This window comes from Vipera ursinii (genome assembly GCF_947247035.1).
Source record: "Vipera ursinii genome assembly, chromosome: 5".
NCBI classification, from domain to species: Eukaryota; Metazoa; Chordata; class Lepidosauria; order Squamata; family Viperidae; genus Vipera; species Vipera ursinii.
The window spans coordinates 6452301-6472142 of record NC_139518.1 but is presented as its reverse complement, the minus strand read 5'-3'; the positions used below and the strand labels follow the sequence as shown (position 1 = coordinate 6472142).

General features: G+C 44.4%; 1 protein-coding gene across 1 annotated transcript in view; it reads left to right on the top strand.

Moving 5' to 3' along the window:
• Window positions 1-219: 219 nt before the first annotated feature.
• Window positions 220-19842, top strand: part of ECE2 (endothelin converting enzyme 2) — a gene marked incomplete at its 5' end in the record, with an annotated part of 55331 nt that continues 35708 nt past the window's right edge. The window contains 6 exons of the mRNA XM_083363931.1: window positions 220-309; window positions 3656-3800; window positions 9249-9464; window positions 12174-12298; window positions 17438-17584; window positions 19460-19525. Coding sequence (XP_083220057.1) covers window positions 220-309; window positions 3656-3800; window positions 9249-9464; window positions 12174-12298; window positions 17438-17584; window positions 19460-19525 — 789 coding nt within the window. The remainder of the gene's footprint in view (window positions 310-3655; window positions 3801-9248; window positions 9465-12173; window positions 12299-17437; window positions 17585-19459; window positions 19526-19842) is intronic.

Sequence of the window (19842 nt, the reverse complement as noted above, 5' to 3'; positions counted from 1 at the left end):
TGGTGGTAAGTCAAGGACTGCCTACCTACAGAGAGTTTGCCTATCAAACTACAATTCCCATGGTTCCCTTGGAAAATAGGGGCTATTTCCTATGCTTTTCCAAATCTCTTCCCGTTGGCAGTTACAGGATAGGACCTGCATGGGTTTGACTGAGACTGGAATAGTTTTATTGTTGTGTCTTCCGCCGCAGCGTTATTCTCACGTTTTTCCTCCCTTCAGATGGCGGAGTATAAGCGAGCGATGTTTCAAGAAGATGAAGTCCTGGATGCCCCCGGGGACGGGAGCAACACCTCTCCGGACAGCATAGAGGTAGGGCGAATGGTGGAAGGTACAGCCTCAACTTACAAACATTCAGTGATGGTTCAAAGTTGCAACGGCAGGGGAAAAAGTGACTGGTGACTGTTTTTCACACTTAGCCCCAGTAGCCCGGTTCTCAGGGAGAGACTGTTTTATTACTAACAGTGGTGGTGCAGTGGTTAGAATGGAGTATTGCAGGCTGACTCTGGCCACAGCCTGGAGTTTGATCCTGACTAGCTCAAGGTTGACTCAGCTTTCCATCCTTCTGAGGTTGGTAAAATGAGGACCCAGATGGTTGGGATCAATATGCTGATATTTATAAACCACTCAAAGAGTGCTGTAAAAACGCTATGGAGTGGCATAGAGGTAGTCCTCAATTTACAACAGTTCACTTAGTTACAACAGCCCTGAAAAAAATGACTTAGGACCGTTTTTCACAGTTACGACCATTGGAACATCCCCATAGTCACCGTGAACAAAATCCAGACGCTTGGCAACTGACTCCTGTTTATGACGGTTGCAGTGTCCTGGGGTCATGTGATCCCCTTTCGTGATTTTCTGACAAGCAAAGTCAGTGGGAAGCCAGATTCACTTAATAGCATGTCACTAACCTAACAACTGCAACCGTTGCAGACGCCCCATGGTCACGTGATCAGAACTCGGGCACTCGGCAACTGGCTGGTGTTTAGGAAAGTGGCAGCATCCCGGGGTCACGGGATCACCCTTTGTGACCTTCCCCTCTGGCTTCCAACCAGCAAAGTCGATGAGGGGAGGCCAGATTCGTTTAACGACTGCATGATTCACTTAAGAACTGCAGGGATTCGCTTCACAACTGTGGGAAAAGGAGATCATAAAATGGGGCTTGTTTAACGACTCTCTTGCGTAACAATTGAAATTTTGCACTCCCTTGTGGTCGTTGTGTGTGGTTCGAGGACTATCTGCACTTCAGGGCTTTGACCCCCCCTCCCCACAGCCTGAGAGGCTGCTAGGTCGCTGCAGTGTGATCTTTATACTTCCCCTGTCTTCTCAGAAGTCCCTCTGATGCTGCTTGGCAACACAATGATTGTGTCAGAATCCATTCATATCATATTCATAAATGGAATGTTTGAAACATTATTCCATGGATTCTGCCATCTCCCGAAGAGAAGAGAATGGATGTGTATTGAACCGGTATTAGGCATTTCAAAGGAAAGGAGAAGCCTTTTGAACTGGGGAAACAAAAGGGGGGGCTAGCATCTGGCTTTTGTCACGGAAGAGAGCAATAAACATGAAAGGTCCTAAGTTCCTTTTTCCCACGAGAGGGATGATACGAGAGAAAGGATGGGGGACTGACCAAATGGGGCTAAGGGGGGTTAAACCTGGAACTCTATATAAGGGTTAGTTCGTGGAATAATATTAAGTCCTGTCTCATTTCCTACAACCAAGCATGTCATAGTAAAGATTCTTTTTGGAATAGACTTGACTCCAAGAATTTTGTCTTCCTAAGACGTGGTTTGGGGTGGGTCCTGACATATTGTATTAAAGTAATAAACCCATCACTGTCTGGACTGCCGACATCATTGCAGCATTAAAAGCCTGGTAAAGCATGAATAGAAGGGGAAGAAAGAGAGTTAAGAATAGCTTGTTGAAAAAAGCTTGCATAAAGGACGGGAGCTTTGCTCAAATCCTTGACTGGCCTCTGAAGTCACCCAATTTAGGACTGTGACTTTATCCCTTAGCAAGAATTGTTTTATGGGGCAGACATAGTTCTCTGTCGCCAGTGGCAGAAGTTTCATTTCGGATGCGGCTGCTGTTCAGCATGACATGATTAAAAGGGAAGCTAAACAGATCAAGCCTTTCGCCCTTTGTGCTAAGCGGTTTAAAGGCAACAGGACAAATCATTGGAGCAGTGCTTTTTTTGTAAAAGAAAAAAAAGGTGCCGGAACTCACACACGTCATACAACCCACCTTGCCTACCCTACAAGGTTGCATCCAAAAAAGGGGCCGGAACTCCGTTCTGAGCGTTCTATGAGAAAAAAAAAGCCCTGCATTTGAGCTTAAAAAAAAATTGCAACCTAGAATTTCACTAAGGGTGAGAAGCCTCTCCTGAGATACAGATCATCCTCGACTTACGACAGTGACTGAAGCTACAAGGCCCACTGGAAAAAGTGACTTATGACCATTTTTTACACTTACGACCGTTGTAGCATCCCCACGGTCCTATGATTTACATTCGGACGCTTGACAATTGCTTCATATTTATGACCGTTGCAGTGTCCCTTGGGGGGGGGTGTCACGTGATCCCCCTTTTGCATCCTTCTGACAAGCAAAGTCAGTGGGGGAAAAGCCAGATGCACTTAACAACCACGTTGCTAACTTAACAACTGCAGCGATTCACTTAACAACCGTGGCAAGAAAGGTCGTAAAATGGAGCAAATCTCACTTTAACAAATTTTTCACTTATAGCAACGTAAATTCTGGGGTCAGCTGTGGTCCTAAGTCAAGGACTACCTGTACTGGTTTTACGAAGCGTAAAGCTACATTTGGCAAAACCGTAGGTGGCAGCAAAATACAGGTAGTCCTCAATGCGCAACCGTAATTGAGCCCAAAATTCTTGCTGCTCAGAAAAGCAGTTGTTAAATGAGTTTTGCTCCGTTTTACAATCTTTTGTGCCACAGTTGTTAAGCGAATCACTGCGGTTGTTAAGTGAATGATGCATTCATTCAGCGAATACAGCCTCCCTGTTGATTTTGCTTGCCCAAAGCCGGTTGGAAAGGTCACACATGGTGATCACATGACCCCGGGAGAGTAGAACAGTCATAAATACATGCCAGTTGCCAAGCACTTGAATTTTGATCATGTGACCACGGGGATGCGGCAGTGGGCGTAAGTTTGACAATGGTCACAAGTCCCTTTTCTCATTGCTGTTGTAACTCCAAACAGTCACTAAGCAAATGGTTGTAAGTTGAGGACTACCTGTACCCTGTCGATTCCTGATCGGGTTTCTAGGTCTTAAGAAGCCCTAATAAAGCTTGTGTGATGCTTGGCTTAGCCTTAGCCTGTTATTCAGAGCTCCGATTATCAGTGATGTGTTTGGACTGGATATATTGGGAGGATAGAGATTTAAATTTAAATTTAAATCCAGAACATTTCAGTCCCACAGCGATTGAAAAACAAAGATGAAGTATGTCAGTGTTTCTCAACCTGGGCAACTTTAAGGTGGGTGGGGAATTCTGGGAGCTGAAGTCCACTCGTCTGAAAGTTGCTAAGGGTGAGCAACACTGAAGCATGTTAGTAGACCGGTACTTTAATTATATATTCCATCTCTCGTTTCTTTTCTGTTTGCTCTTTGGGTCTTGTCGCTTCTTCGACTTTCGAGGTGGGCTTCCGAAAAGGTGATGGCCTTTTGCTGAGTCGCCTTGGCTCCCAAATCCAGCTGAAGTTGGTCTTCTGGGTGATTTCCCTCTTTGTGGCTGTTCTGCTTCTGAGTACAATCATAGCCATGGCCATCCAGTACAGTAAAGGTAGGTCAAGGCCAGCGGCAGATTTGGCCACCTTACCACGGACCACATTCTCCCTTCTGCAGGCAGTCCTCGGCTTAACAACCATTCGTTTAGTTGCCTGGACTGGAAAAAAAAGTGCCTTATGACCACTGTTCCCCCTTTGCAGCATCCCCATGGTCACGTGATCGAAATCCAGATGCTTGGCAACTCCTATTTACGACCGTTGCAGAGTCCTGGGTTCCGCGCCATCCCCTTTTGCGACCCTCGGACAAGCAAAGTCAACGGGGAAGGCGGATTCCCTGAAGAACCGTGTTGCTAATTGAACAACGGCACTAATTCACTAAACAACCGTGGCAGGAAAAGTCGTAAAGCGGGGCAGAAATGCGTTTCACCGCTGTCTCGCTTAGCAGTGGGAATTTTTGGCTCAATTGTGGTCATAAGTGGAGGACTACCTGTATCTCTCCTTCAGACTGGAGCGTCCCGAGCACCCAAATATTCTGATCCTGCTTAGAAGGGACGTGCCAGAGCAGGGAAGGTGCAGAACGAAAAAGACCTGGAAACTTTTTCCATTGGTAGAGTCCATTCAAGGGACGCGGTGGCTCAGTGGGTTAGGACGCTGAGCTTGTCGATCGGAAGGTCGGCAGTTTGGCGGGTCGAATCCCGAGTGCCGCATAACAGAGTGAGCGCCTGTTACTCATCCCAGCTTCTGCCAACCTAGCAGTTCGAAAGCACGTAAAAATGCAAGTAGAAAAATAGGGACCACTCCGGTGGGAAGGTAACAGCGTTCCGTGCACCTTTGGCGTCTAGTCATGCCGGCCACATGACCACGGAGACGTCCTCGGACAAGCGCTGGCTCTTCGGCTTTGAAACGGAGATGAGCACCGGCCCCTAGAGTCGGAAACTACTAGCACGCATGTGCGGGGGAACCTTTACCTTTACCTAGAGTCCATTCAGCTGACCACTGATCTATGCACTGGTGAAACGGCTTGTGGATGACAGAGAAGCACAGCTAGTCCTCGACTGTCACATTTCCGTGGGCCAGCAGAGCTTTTGTCCCATTTTACCACCTTTCTTGCCACCGTTGTTAAGTGAATCACTACAGCTGCTGAGTTAGCAACGTCGTCGTTAAGTGCATCTGACTTCCCCTTTGACTTTGCTCGCCAGAAGGTCGCAAAAGATGATCCCATGAGCCCAGGACACGGCAGCCGTCATAAATATGAACCAGTGGCCAAGCGTCTGAATTTTGATCATGTGACTCGGGGGGGGGGGATGCCGCAACGATGATCGTCTGAACAGCAGCCACGCGTGACTTTTCCCACTGCTTTGCTAACTTCGAAGGGTCGCTAAATGAACCGTTGTACGTCGAGGACTACCTGCATGCTCTTTTTCCATCAGATCTTGGCCAGGGCTGGGGTTGCTGATGGCGTAACGGGAAGCCCCCATTCGCAGTGCAGCAAAGGAGCGTTTGAGAGCCGTAGGCAGGGGAAAGCAAAAGGCTGCAAACAGAATATCTGCACGATAATGAATCTGCCTCCTTGGGGCTTCCGTTGAGGCCCTGTGCTTCAGGACTCAGGAACAGCTTTCAAGAGGCCTTTCGAGCTGGCTGGGAACCAGTGTGGGGGACACACTCACACCGTTTTCAGTGAGGTAATAGCCTCCCAGCCATCGAAGATGAGCGGGTAATCCACACTTAATGACAAGACTGCACACAAAGAGTTCTTTGTTAGGCCCCCCGGCTGTATTGAGCACAACCCAGCCAAGTTCTGCTTAAGCTCTTTCACACGTGTATACACACACACACACACACACACACACACATGTACACACACACACACACACACAAACATCCCTTTCACTCTAACGTATTCACCCTCCCTCGCCAGGAGCAGGAGAGGTGGGGGCTGTTTAGGAGACAAAATGTGGCTTCAGAAGTTGTTCGTTCACATGTCGTTTCTCCCAAGGAGCCTCTGTTGTGCCTTCACAGCACCCCTCTTCCTTTCCATCTGAGCCGTGCCTTTTTTTTTTTTTTAATTCCATTTATATCCCGCCCTTCTCCGAAGACTCAGGACGGCTTACAAGCTTAGCAGTTAGGCAGGTAGCCTTCCCACTGCAGGTGTTACGTAGTTAAGGTAGTGAAACGTCTGCAAGAAAACAAGCAAGCTCAGAGAGCACCGAGGACACACACACACACACACACACACCCTTACAACCATATGTTTGGTGACCGTTCGAAGTTAGACAACAGCACTAAAAGTGACTTACGACTGTTTTTCATACTTATGACCATTGCAGCCTCCCCAAGGTCACGTGGTACAAATTCAGGCACTTGGCAACTGCCTCGTATTTGTGACGCTTGCGTTGTCCTGGGATTAATGTGATCGCCATTACGCCTGTCATCCAAGGCGCATCCTGCATAATACCCCCTACTTCTGCTCCTGTTAGCGGTAATAAGTGCTTTAAATTCAGGTTTATTTATTTATTAAATTTCTGCGCTGCCCATCTTGCAGTCCGGGGTGACTCTGAATGGCTTGCTATACCATAAAACACAGGAATATCAAAACAACTATGGAACTTCGGACCGCCCCCGATCTGCGTACATTTCGCCGGGATCTGAAAACCTAGTTTTTTGATCTATCAGGCCTGGACTGAAGGGGTCTTAGCTTTTAGTATTGTTTTAATTGTTGGGCTTATGTAATTTAATCTATTTTAATTTATACTATTTTTATATTATATTTTATGCTGCCCTGTAAACCGCCCTGAGTCCTTCGGGAATAGGGCAGTATAAAAATTTAATTAATTAATTAATTAAATAAATAAATATATCAATATAAATATTTATTTATATATTTGAGTACAAAACATTACAAACTATTAAATCGTCCTTCTCTCATCTTTTTATAAAATGTGGGGGGGGGCGGCTTTCTCCTATTTTACGGGACCTGTGCTAAGTTTTGAACTTTTTAGAAATATTCCCCAAGCTTCGGCTCTCTGTGTTTGCAAAGATGGTAATAAACAGGCAAGGAATAGGATAAGTTTGAAGTTTTCCTTCCTGAATGGTCTGATTTCATCATTACCTAAAGGTATCTTGAAAGCTAACCGTGGTTCAGTTTTTCACACTTAGCCCCAGTAGCCCGGTTCTCAGGGAGAGACTGTTTTATTACTGACAGCGGCGGTGCAGTGGTTAGAATGGAGTATTGCAGGCTGACTCTGGCCACAGCCCGGAGTTTGATCCTGACCAGCTCAAGGTTGACTCAGCTTTCCATCCTTCTGAGGTCATTAAAATGAGGACCCAGATGGTTGGGACCAATATGCTGATATTTATAAACCACTCAAAGAGTGCTGTAAAAACGCTATGGAGTGGCATAGAGGTAGTCCTCAATTTACAACAGTTCGCTTAGTTCAGCGTTTCCCAACCTTAGGAACTTGAAGATGCGTGGACTTCAACTCCCAGAATTCCCCAGCCAGCTATGCTGGCTGGGGAATTCTGGGAGTTGAAGTCCACGCATCTTCAAGTTCCTAAGGTTGGAAAACGCTGGCTTAGTTACAAGAGCCCTGAAAAAAAATGACTTAGGACCGTTTTTCACACTTACGACCGTTGGAACATCCCCATAGTCAACGTGAGCAAAATCCAGACGCTTGGCAACTGACTCCTATTTATGACGGTTGCAATGTCCCGGGGTCATGTGATCCCCTTTTGCGACTGTCTGACAAGCAAAGTCAAAGGGGAAAGCCAGATTCACTTAACAGCATGTTACTAACCTGGCAACTGCAATAATTCACTTAACAAGTATAGCGAGAAAGGTTGTAAATTGGGGCAAAACTTGCTTAACAAATGTCTTGGTTAGCAGTAGAAATTTTTCGCTCAGTTGTGGTCATAAGTCAAGGACTACCTGGGTAAGTCCAAGTGCTATTGCTATTACTATTTGCTGGCCTTCCTTTTTTTTGTACAAAGCAGACTGCCCCCACCATCTATGCCTGTCTTTCTGCTTGTGAAAATCCCTGCAGCGTTTATTGTACATGGTTTCATCTCTCTACAGAAAGCCAGAGCGATTGCTGGATTTTTGAAGCCTCTGCTAACAAAGGATGGTTTGTTTCTCCTTTCAAGAAGCTGAAAGACAATTCCTAGTAATTAATGAATAAGGAAGCTAGCTGATTCTCTGCAGCACGACATCACTGGGCAAATAAGCAGCCTGCCTTTCTTTAGTGCTAGGTTTATCCACTGTTTGTCAGTTTGTGGACATTTTAAATTGTGTCTGTAATTTACTTGTTTGTATACATATAAACAAGTAACTCGGTTTATTTATTTGGCCAAGTGTGGTTAGACACAGAAGAAATTTGCCTCTGGTAGAGAAGTACCCAGCGTACCCTGGAAAACAGCAGAATATAATAATGATAATTATCTTTAGAAGGCCAGATCCTGAAGCTAAAACTCAAATACTTTGGCCACCTAATGAGAAGGAAGGACTCACTGGAGAAGAGCCTAATGCTGGGAAAGGTTGAGGGCGAGAGAAGAAGGGGACGACAGAAAATGAGGTGGCTGGATGGAGTCACTGAAGCAGTAGGCATGAGCCTAAATGGACTCCAGAAGATGGTAGAGGACAGGAAGGCCTGGAGGAATGTTGTCCATAGGGTCGCGATGAGTCGGACACGACTTCGCAGCTAACAACAACAACAGTACAGCCCATATAATGGGGAAATAAAAAAATAATAATAAAGGGGATAAATAGTAATACTGTGGCTACACACTATTGGGTTAACATACGTGCACATTAGGCAAAAAAACCGTTAGAGTCAAGTCTTTTTTGGCGTCTCTTTAAGGTGGCATCAATTTCAGTTGTTGGCTTTTGCATCAGGCTTCTTTGTTCATCTTGAAATGATGTCTGTCTTTTAAGACACTGATGTTTGATCATGGTCAGTTAGGAGTTCTCAAAACAGAGGTTTCTTGGTTAACAAAGGTTTCATCTCCCCTTGGGCATTTTTATTTAATGCTGCAAATATATTGGCAGACTTTGTTTAAAGTGGCATAAGGCCACAAATGGCTCCCTCTCTTTGGTTTTCAGACTCTACAGGTACTCCTCAACGTACAACAGTTCGTTTAGTGAGCGTTCAAAGTTACGACGGCACTGAAAAAACTGACTTATGACCATTTTTCACAGTTACAACCTTTGCAGCACCCCCACGATCATGTGATCAAAATTCGGATGCTTGACAACTGATTCATATTTAGGACGGTCGCCGTGTCCCAGGGTCATGTGATCCCCTTTTGCGACCTTCTGACAAGCAAAGTCAATGGGGGGGAAGCCAGATTCACTTGACAACCGGGTTACTAACTTATCAACCGCTTTAATTCACTTAAGAAGTGTGGCAAGGAAGGTTGTAAAATGGGGCCAAAACTCATTTAACAAATATCTCACTTCACAACAGTGACTAAAAACCTCCCTAGACATAATCTCCGTGTGTTTCTTCTAGATCCCTTACATACAACTTGCCTTACCGAAGCCTGCGTCATTGTAGCTGGTAAGATCTTGGAAGCCCTGGATCCAGACGTCAAGCCCTGTGACGATTTTTACCAGTATGCCTGTGGGGGATGGATCAAGCGGAACCCACTGCCAGATGGGCGCTCCAAGTGGAGCACCTTCAACAGTATTTGGGACCAAAACCAGGCCATCATGAAGCACCTGTTGGGTAAGATGTGGCTGCCCACAGACAGCCATCGGAGGAGGTTCCTCCCTTCCTGATTCTTAGCTTGAGCAAAAGAAGCAGGTTCTGAATCCATGTGGCTAAAGAATCTGAAGATAACAGCCAACATTTGACACCTCAGAGCTGGAGCATTGGGAAGAAAAGAAGGGTCTTGAGTTGAAGGTAGGAAAGAACATGGAGAATGCCAGCACAACTGTTTTCTCCTCGGAGGATGAGAAGTGCAAGGCTAAATTTAGACTGAGGAAAATATGGCCATTGGATCTTATATAGTGAGGGCTTTTCATGGTCAGAGAATTGCACAGCCGGTGTCCAAGTGAAGCCAGAGACGCCGACACAAACTTGTGGTTTGATGTAAATAAATATATTTTACATTTGTATTTACAGCCAATAAGATAGTCAGGCAAACAGGAGTATTGTGAGGTAAATCACAGAGCAAACACAGCACATGGAAGAAAAAAGGCGGGGAAAAAGGGAAACTCCCCCTCCGCACCCCCATCAACCAATCACAGATGGCCTCATGCAGGAGCCAGCATTCTCCAACCAATCAGCTATAACTGTGGGTTCTGGCTCACTGCACAACCTTTCACTGCTCCAGCTGCTAAATTTAAATATCTTAACAATGGGCACTGAATCTTATATGCTGAGGGCTTTTCATAGTCAGGGAATTGCGCAGCAGGTGTCCAAACAAAGTCAGAGATCCCAACAAGAAATTGGGAGTTTTATATAAATAAATATATTTTACATCTATATTTATAGCCAATAAGATAGTGAGGCAAACAGGAGGATCATGAGGTAAATCACAGAGCACACAGAAGAAAAAAGGCGGGAAAAAAGGGAAACGCCTCTTCCACCCCCACAGCAACCAAACACAGTGCAGATTGCCTCACGCAGGAGCCAGCACTCTCCAAACAATCAACCACAACTGGCTCACTACACAATCCCACTACTCCAACTATTAGTTTAAATATCTTAATAATGGTCATTGGATCTTATATATTAAGGGCTTATGTACTGAGAGCTTTTCATGGTCAGGAAAGTTGATGAGTTGCCTTGATGGGCTGTTAATCTGCTTAATAGGTGGTTAATAGGTGGTCTTCAATTTAATGACCACAGTTGGGACCAGAATTTCCATTGCTAAGCAAGGTGGTCATTAAGTGCCTGATTTTGTGACCTTTTTGGCCATAGTGGTTAATTAAAGGCTGCAGTTGTAAAGTGAATCCAACTTTCCCCATTGACTTTGCTTGTTGGAAGCTGGTTGGGAAGGTCACAAATGGTGATCACATGACTAAACTTCGTAAATACATGCCAGTTGCTAACTGCCCAAGGTTTGTTCACATGAGCATGAGGGGTGGTGCAGTAGTCATAAGGATGAGAACCGGTCATAAGTTATTTTTTTTCAGTGCTGTTGTAACTTTGAATGGTCACTAAGTACTGTAAGTCTTGGTAAGCTAAGGACTCCAACCATTCATTTAGTGACCATTCAAAGTTACGACAGCACCGAAAAAGTGACATGATTGTTTTTCACACTTGTGACCATTGCAGCATCCCCATGGTCACGTGATCAAAATTTTGATGTTTGGCAACTTGTGTTTATGACAGCTGCAGAGCCCCAGAGTCATGTGATCACCTTTTGCAACCTTCTGGTAAGCAAAGTCAGTGGGGAAGCCAAATTCACTTTACAACCGTTACTAACTTCACAACTGCATTGATTCACTTAGCAACTGTGGCAGGAAAGGTCACATAATGGGGCAAAGATCACCTAGCAGCTGTCTCACTTGCCCATGGAAATTTGGGGCTGAGCTGTGGCTATAAATCGAGGACTACCTGGAAATGCAATCTTTAGCCATATCCCTTGAGACGGTCACATCCCTGTCTCTGACTCAATCTGTCCAGCTGTCTGACCCTTTCTTTTTTTTATTGAAAAGTTTTAGAATACATTTTGTCATTAACAATCCCCCTCCCCCCACCCCAATCTATCCCTCCCTACCCCTCCCCCCATTCCCCCCTCCCCCCCCCGACTTCCCAGAGCTAAGTACAAGGTATAGAAACAAAGAACAATCATAAACATCCATATGCTAACAACAATGAACTCTTAAATCTATCACTCTCTAGCTCATATAAGGTAACTACAAACAATATTAATATTACATATAAAAAGAAAGAAAAAAGAAAAAAGAAAATAAGACTTATTCAAATGCTAGGTGAAACTTTTTAGTCCCATATTTGTTCTGGATATAATCAATCCATTTTTTCCACTCCAAAATATAACGTTCTTGCGAATGATCTTTCAAATAAGACGAGATCTTTGCCATTTCAGCCAGGTCAAAAACCTTTAAAGTCCATTCTTCTATAGTCGGCAGTTCCTCCTTCTTCCAATATTGACCTATTAAAAGTCTTGCTGCCGTAATTAAATTCAACATCAACTTAGTGTCCACAACGGTAGCTTCTGTAATTATGCCCAACAGAAACAATTGCGGACAAAACTTTATCCTTTGCTTGAAGATCTTCTGCATATTCCACCAAATTTTTATCCAAAAAGCCTTAACCTTTTTGCAGGTCCACCATATATGAAAATATGTTGCATCTTCGCCACCACACCTCCAACATTTTGGCTGATAGTTCGGATACATACTTGCAAGCTTTTTAGGATCTCTGTCTGACCCTTTCTTGACCCACATGTGCTCCTCTCTCCAGAAAACGCCACTTTTAACTCCAGCAGTGAAGCTGAAAGGAAGACACAGCGCTATTACTTATCCTGCCTCAGAGAACAGAAGATTGAGGAACTGGGGTCTCAGCCGCTGATTGATCTGATCCAGAAGGTGAGTTCCGGAGTCAACTGGGCACAGCAGGCCTTGTTGGGAAGGTTGGAGGGTTTGATGCAGAAAGTGAGGGCCAAACAGTTCTTGTCCCTTATTGCCTGTGTTCACCCAGCATGTTTGTCAGGACCCACCCCAATCCACGTCTTAAGAAAACAAAACTCTTGGAGTCAGTTCTAGTCCAAAAGGAATTTCTACTAGGACATGCTTGGTTGTGGAAATACAAGACAGGACTTAGTATTGTTTTACAAATTGAAATTTTATAAATGGTACCCGGTTCAACCCCCCCTTCCCTCAACCCCATTTGGTCAGCCCCCATCATTCTACTTCGTGTCATCCCTTTCGTGGGGGAAAAAGAAACTTTGAATCTTTATGGTTATTGCCTTCTTCCTCTACAGCAGGGGTGTCAAACTCAATTTCATTGAGGGCCGCATCAGCATTGCGGTTGCCCTCAGGGGGCCAGGTGGGTATGGCCAGGGTGGGCGTGGCCTACTGGGTGGGCATGGCTAGAGTGTGTATGGCCTACTGGGTGGGCGTGGCCAGCTCTACATCGTTTGCATCAAGGGTGCCTATGGGGGCCTGGGCTGGAGTGGGACAGATCTGAGGGTCTCTGGCAGAAGGAGGGTCTCTGGGCCAGTGCCAAGGCAGTGGGGGCCGTTCCCTCACTGTTTCCAGGATGGCTTCGTGGGCCACATGAAACCACTTCGCGGGCCGGATCCAGCCCCCGGGCCTTGTGTTTGACATGTCTGCTCTACAGAATTAAACGAAGACACAGTCCAGATGCCTTCTTCTCTAAGCTTCCCTTTTGTTCCCCCAGTTCAAAAGGTTCCCTTGACCTTTGAAATAACCTAAGGCAGGCTGAATCCACATATGCTCCTCCTTCCTCGGGAGATGGCAGAATCCATGGAGGGGGGATAATGTTTTAAACATACATTTATGAATGTGATATAAATGGATTCTGACAATGCTTAATTTTAGGTCAACAAGGACCTGGTAACTTCATTCTCCTAATGGTAGCTCAGCTTGCTTAGTCTTAACTTCCTTTTTTTCCCCTGCTTTATTATGTTGCAGGAAGCCAGGCCATTTGGTTAATTTAAGGTTCAGTATTCTGCGTGGATCCCAAAATAAATTAATTCAGTCATCACGTTAAGTGGCTCTGATCAATTCAACCAGAGAATTGGAAAAGCATAAAAAATGGTCTTCTCCTCAAGAGGACTATATAATTTCAGCACCCTGGAGAGCTCTGCCCCAGTGATTTACAAGCTGGGTTGCCTCAGGCTGCAACTATTTGTGTTCAACCATCACTTTTAACATTGGTGAGGTTGGGCAATCCCCAACTTTGCCCTGGATTAATAAGGCTGACCTTTTAGATAGCTGTTTCTGGAGACTTAGATTAGTCCTGCACCTGAAGGCAGGACTAGAAGCAACGGCTGGAAACTAACCAAAGAGAAAAGCAACCTAGAACTAAGGAGAAATTTCCTGACAGTGAGAACGATTAATCAGTGGAACAACCTGCCTCCAGAAGCTGTGAATACTCCAATACTAGAAGTTTTTAAGAAGAGATTGGACACCCATTTGTCTGAAATGGTATAGGGTTTCCTGCCTGAGCAGGGGGTTGGACTAGATGACCTCCAAGGGTCCTTTCAGCTCTGTCCTATTCTATTCTATTCTATTCTATTCTATTCGATTCGATTCGATTCGATTCTATTTCTAGGTGGTGGAGAAGCTATGATACTAATGGATTGGTCATTCTCTGGGTCCAGGCATTCAGACAATGAGGAGACATATCCTCACTTAGGACAGTATAGAATTAGGTAGGCTGATGGGTTTCCTTAATGTTAGAAGGTTTACTAGCTCAGGGGCATCCAACTTTGCTGACTTTAAGACTTGTGGACTTCAACTCCCAGAATTCCCCATCCAGGCATGTTGGCTGGAGAATTCTGGGCATTGAAGTCCCCAAGTCTTAAAGTTGCAAGATTGAACACCCCTGCTCTCATGATTAGGAGAAAGAAGAAGAAAATTCACAAAGAGAAAATCTGATGTGAACAGATTTTTATTCAGGGTGGCCTGTTGCTCACAGCAGGATGCTGAAGAATGCAAATTACTTTGACACTGGACGCTAAAAAAAACCCATCCATATTATACTTCTATATTATTTCAACCTCTTCTCAGTGATTTTTTTTTTGCAAGCAGGAATTGTATGAAACTAGGTAGATGCATTGTCTAAGTACAATAAGCCGCTGCGCATAAAAGGAGTCTGCTTAGGAGTAGTTATGAAGTGTTTTGAATATTAAAAGCATTTTCCTCACATTCTCTTGAGGAGAATCTGACTTATGCCCATGGCTAGTCACTTGATTAATTCACTCATTCAAGAAAGATCTGGCTCCAATCTGGGTAGAATTGGACTAATTCTATACAACCTGTGGAGGGCAAAGTTTCTTCTTAACCAGATCCAACCTGTGTGTGTGTGTGTGTGTGAAAACTTAGCATCCAGCTTGTAAGTATCTTTTGGGGGATCTGTTGAACCTCGGAACAGTCACTAAATGACCAGTCGTAGGTCCAGGAGTGCCTGTGTACTTCTCTTTTCAGCAATACATTTTTAGCTATAATAATTCTACCTTTTGCCTTGCCATGGGGTGCACCTGGGATTAATTTAACAAGCTAAAAGCTCCTGTGCCTTGTCCTGAAGCTTAAACCTTAATTGAATTTTTAGTGGATTTTCTTATGGGCAATTTGGGCCTTCTCGACCATTTTGATCATATTAAAACTTAGGAAAAACAGAAGGTTGTCTGCCCACAGGATGATCAGGAGTTCATTTTACTTCAAGGACAATTCCAAGATTGTATTCCCCAATTCTAGGAGTGCGAGAATATTCAGCCAAAATCTGACCACGATCATGCCAAAAGATAGAAGAGTATCAGATATAAAACTAGCTGTCTTTTTGTTATAAAACATTATTATTAATTTATCAAAGCATAAAATACGAAGAGAAATTTAAAAAACAGAAAACTGGGGGGAGGGGGGGAAAAGAGAGAAAATATGATGTGAAGAGGAAAAATGAAAGAAAAAGCACCAACTTCCAACTCTTTAGCACAGAAGAAGACAACAACTCTTTACTTTTACACAACAGTATACACTAGCCATTTCTTTAGCAACAAACCTATCTAATCAGCAAAAACAAAATCAAAGTTTCATTTCCCCCCCCCCCCCTTGCAGGCACAAAATCTGCTAAGCCATTTCCAAACAGAAACAAAATTAAATATATTGCCTTCTTTGGATGCAAGAGTCATTTTAACCATCTCTGCTTCTTCTTGCTAGGGGGAATAGTATATGCTTCTGTTTATTCATTAATCTTTATAAACTGTCATAAGTTACATTAAAAGAATTTCCTATATTATTTCAAATTTTTTAACCCCGAAGGGAGAAAACACTTTTTTTCTAGTTTTGGATATTTTACAAACTTTAAAAATTATTCAAATATTATATATAAAGGGAGAAAAAAAACACCTTCATTTTAAATCCAGAACACAAAACACAAAACTACATTAAAGCTTTCATTCAATTATATAAATCGCACCAATAAAAATCCAATTAACTCAAGTTAGCTCATTGGATTTAAAATCTTTCCCTCAAGTTTATCAGGATGGAGTAAAATCTGTTTCTTCTCTTATTTTCAAATTTGATCAATAAAACTAAGCTGTCTTGAGGATCTGAACATTTCCTAGTCCAGGGGTAGGCAACCTTGGCTCTTTTATGGTTCATGGACTTCAACTCCCAGAATTCCTGAGTCAGCCATGCTGAGGGGAAAGGGAGAGGTTTCCAAGCTGAGCCGTGCCGGCTCAGGAATTCTGGGAGTTGAAGTCCACGAGTCATAAAAGAGCCAAGGTTGCCTACCCCTGGTCTGGATCAAGGGTCTTTAAACTTGGTCCATTTATGACTTGTGGACTTCAACTCCCAGAATACTTCAGCCAGCCATCCTGAGGGAAAAGGGAGAGGTTTCCAAGCTGAGCCGTGCTGGCTCAGGAATTCTGGGAGTTGAAGTCCACGAGTCATAAAAGAGCCAAGGTTGCCTACCCCTGGTCTGGATCAAGGGTCTTTAAACTTGGTCCATTTATGACTTGTGGACTTCAACTCCCAGAATACTTCAGCCAGCCATCCTGAGGGAAAAGGGAGAGGTTTCCAAGCTGAGCCGTGCTGGCTCAGGAATTCTGGGAGTTGAAGTCCACGAGTCATAAAAGAGCCAAGGTTGCCTACCCCTGGTCTGGATCAAGGGTCTTTAAACTTGGCCCATTTATGACTTGTGGACTTCAACTCCCAGAATTCCTCAGCCAGCCATCCTGAGGGAAAAGGGAGAGGTTTCCAAGCTGAGCCGTGCTGGCTCAGGAATTCTGGGAGTTGAAGTCCACCAGTCATAAAAGAGCCAAGGTTGCCTACCCCTGTCCTAGACCCTGCCTGGGTTCTTACATTTTAAGAATTCAGGAAAGGGTTTGAAAATATGAGCAAACACGAGAACATAAATACCAAATAAAATGTGGATTCCTGGTACACGAACAGAAAACGTTTCAAGTATCTATGCATGAATAACAGAATAACAAAGTTGGAAGTGATCTTGGAGGTCATCTAGTCCAACCCTCTGCTCATGCAGGAATACCCTATGCCATTTCACACAAATTGCTATCCAGTCTCTTCTTAAAAACTTCCAGTACTGGAGCATTCACACCTTCTGGAGGCAGGTTGTACCACTGATTAATTGTTCTCACTGTCAGGAAATTTCTCCTCAGTTCTAGGTTGTTTCCATCCGCTGCTTCTTGTCCTGCCTTCTGGTGCTTTGGAGAAGAGCTTGACTCCCTCTTCTTTGGGGCAGCCCCTGAGATACTGGAAGACTGCTATCATGTCCCCCCTCGTCCTTCTCTTCATTAAACTAGACATACCCAATTCCAGTAACCGTTCTTTATGTTTTATCATCCAGTCCCTTAATCATCTTTGTTGCTCTTCTCTGTACTCTTTCTAGAGTGTGTGACTTCACTTGACTTGGCTTGATTTTTTTTTCCTATGACTTCTGGCTGCAATGGATTAAAATGGATTTTAACAAAAGCCATGAGTGTTCTATGATTTTGAAATTTAAACTTGCTGCCTTCTCAGATTGGTGGCTGGAATGTCACTGGGTCCTGGAACCAGACCAACTTCATGGACATTTTGAAATTGGTCTCTGCAACATATCGTGCTTCTCCATTCTTCACTGTTTTTGTGGGACCTGATTCTAAAAGCTCCAATAGCAACATCATCCAGGTAACCCTGTCTTCCCACCTGTTGCAATAGCAAGTCTGCATGATTTACAGAGGGAACGGCTCGCATCACTCTCAGCTTGATCTCACCAGATTTACAGTACTGTGAGTAGACTATAGTGTTCTTAACCTTTGTAACAGGGGGTGGGGTCCAATCTTGGCAACGTTAAGACTTGCGGGCTTCAAATCCCAGACTTTTCCAGCCAGCATGAATGGCTAGGGAATTCTGGGAGTTGAAGTCCACAAGTCTTAACATTGTCACATTTTGAACACCCCCTGCTCTGTAATTTCAATTAGGAGTAAGGATTTGAAGATGTGCTGGACTATAAGTTACGGCCATTGTTGTTACATAAGGCTGTGCCAACACATTTTAAGGATGCTAAGTCAGAAAGGCTCAGTTCTCACTGAGTTTGGGAACTCAACCTAGGCGGAAGACTCTTCCATCCTTCCTTAGATTTTTAATCCAAAGAAGGAAAGCAATTTCCATTTATATGCAAAATATAACGCAGGGAATATTCATGAATTTTCACCACCGGCACCAAGGTTACAACTCAGAAACAGGTTCCCAATGAGAACCAGGTCAAGAGTTCTGAAATTGTTCTGGAGCCCTCAGATTATTTTGAAGTCCATACAGGTAGCCCTCGACGTACGACCACAGTTGAGCCCCAAATTGATCTTGCAAAGCGAGACATTTCTTAAGTGAATTTTATCCCATTTTTGCAATCTTTATTGCCACAGTTGTTAAGTGAATCTGGCTTCCCCATTGATTTTGCTTGTCAGAAGATCACAAAAGATGATCACGTGACCCTGGGACACTGCAACTCTCATACTTATATGAGCTAGTTGCCAAGCATCCAAATTTTGATCATGTGACCATGTGGATGCTGCAATGGTTGTAAGTGTGAAAAACAGCCACAAGGAACTTTTTCCAGTGCTGTTATAACTTGGAATGGTCACTAAATGAATGGTTGTAAGTCAAGGACTACTTGTAATGCCCTTTTCTTATGTAGCTATGGGGAGCTAGGTACAGGATGCTTTTTCTGGCTGTTTTATAGTCCCGGGCTTTTCAACCAGTTGTGCAGGTACCACCTGGGGTACATGGGCACCTGGCAGGTGGTACGCGACCATCCTAGAAAAGTGGTAGCGGGGGAGGGGAATGAGCTGAATTGGTGGCAGCACCGCACAAGCCTGAGCGAGAGACGGCTGGAGCTGCAGGGCTGTCAGGGATCAGCGGAAGCACCAGGATCAGCACCAGGCTCCAGCTGGAGCTTGGCGCTGATACCGGCACTTCTGCTGAGCCCAGAAGAAGCGCCGATCAGCTGGAATGTTGCAGCATCTCCAGGGTCTTGTGATTTACATTCAGATGCTTGGCAACTGATTCATATTTCTGACGGTCACAGTGTCCCAGGGTCATGTGAAGTGACCAAAACCTGCTGCACCCACCCAGCAGATTTGGGGGGGGGAATAAAAACCAAACACCCCTCCCCACACACCCCCGCTGCCAATCCTCAACAGAAATGCTCACAACCATGAAAACCTCGGACAGGAGGAAGAGCACCGCCAGGCGGACAGGCAGGTGTCTTGCTCGGCTGTGGCTTGAGGGGCACTTTTTTCAGTGCCATTGTAGCTTCAAACAGTCATTAAGCGAACTGTTGTAAGTCGAGGACTACCTGTACTTCATCACTTTTTTCCTTTTTTTTTTTTGGTCATCAAGTTTTTGACACCTTGCTAGGCGACTGGTGGTACTCGGATGTTGCCATATCCTAAAAGTGGTACAGTGGGTGAAAAGGTTGAAAAGCCCTGTAATATAGAGGGGTACAAGTTAGTAGAAGGACAGTCTGACTTCTGGATTGAACTTATTCCTTTTTACCTGTGGCAGGTGGATCAGTCTGGCCTATTTCTACCATCACGAGATTATTACTTGAACAAGACAGCCAACAAGAAGGTAAGGAGAGCTGGTACAGGTAATCCTCCACTGACGATCACAACGGAGTACCAAAATTTCTGCTGCTAAACATGATAGTTATTAAGTGAAGTTTGTCCCATTTTACCACCTTCTTGCCTCAGTGAAGTGCAGTTGCTGAGTTAGTAACACAGTTGTGAAGTGAATCTGACTTCCCCAACCTTGCTTCTCAGAAGGTAAACCCAAAAATGACCCCAGGATAATGCAACTGTCATAAATATGAACCAGTGGCCAAGTGTCCGAATTTCAGTCATGTGACCACGGGGATGCTGCAATGGTTGTAAGTGTGAAAAACGGTC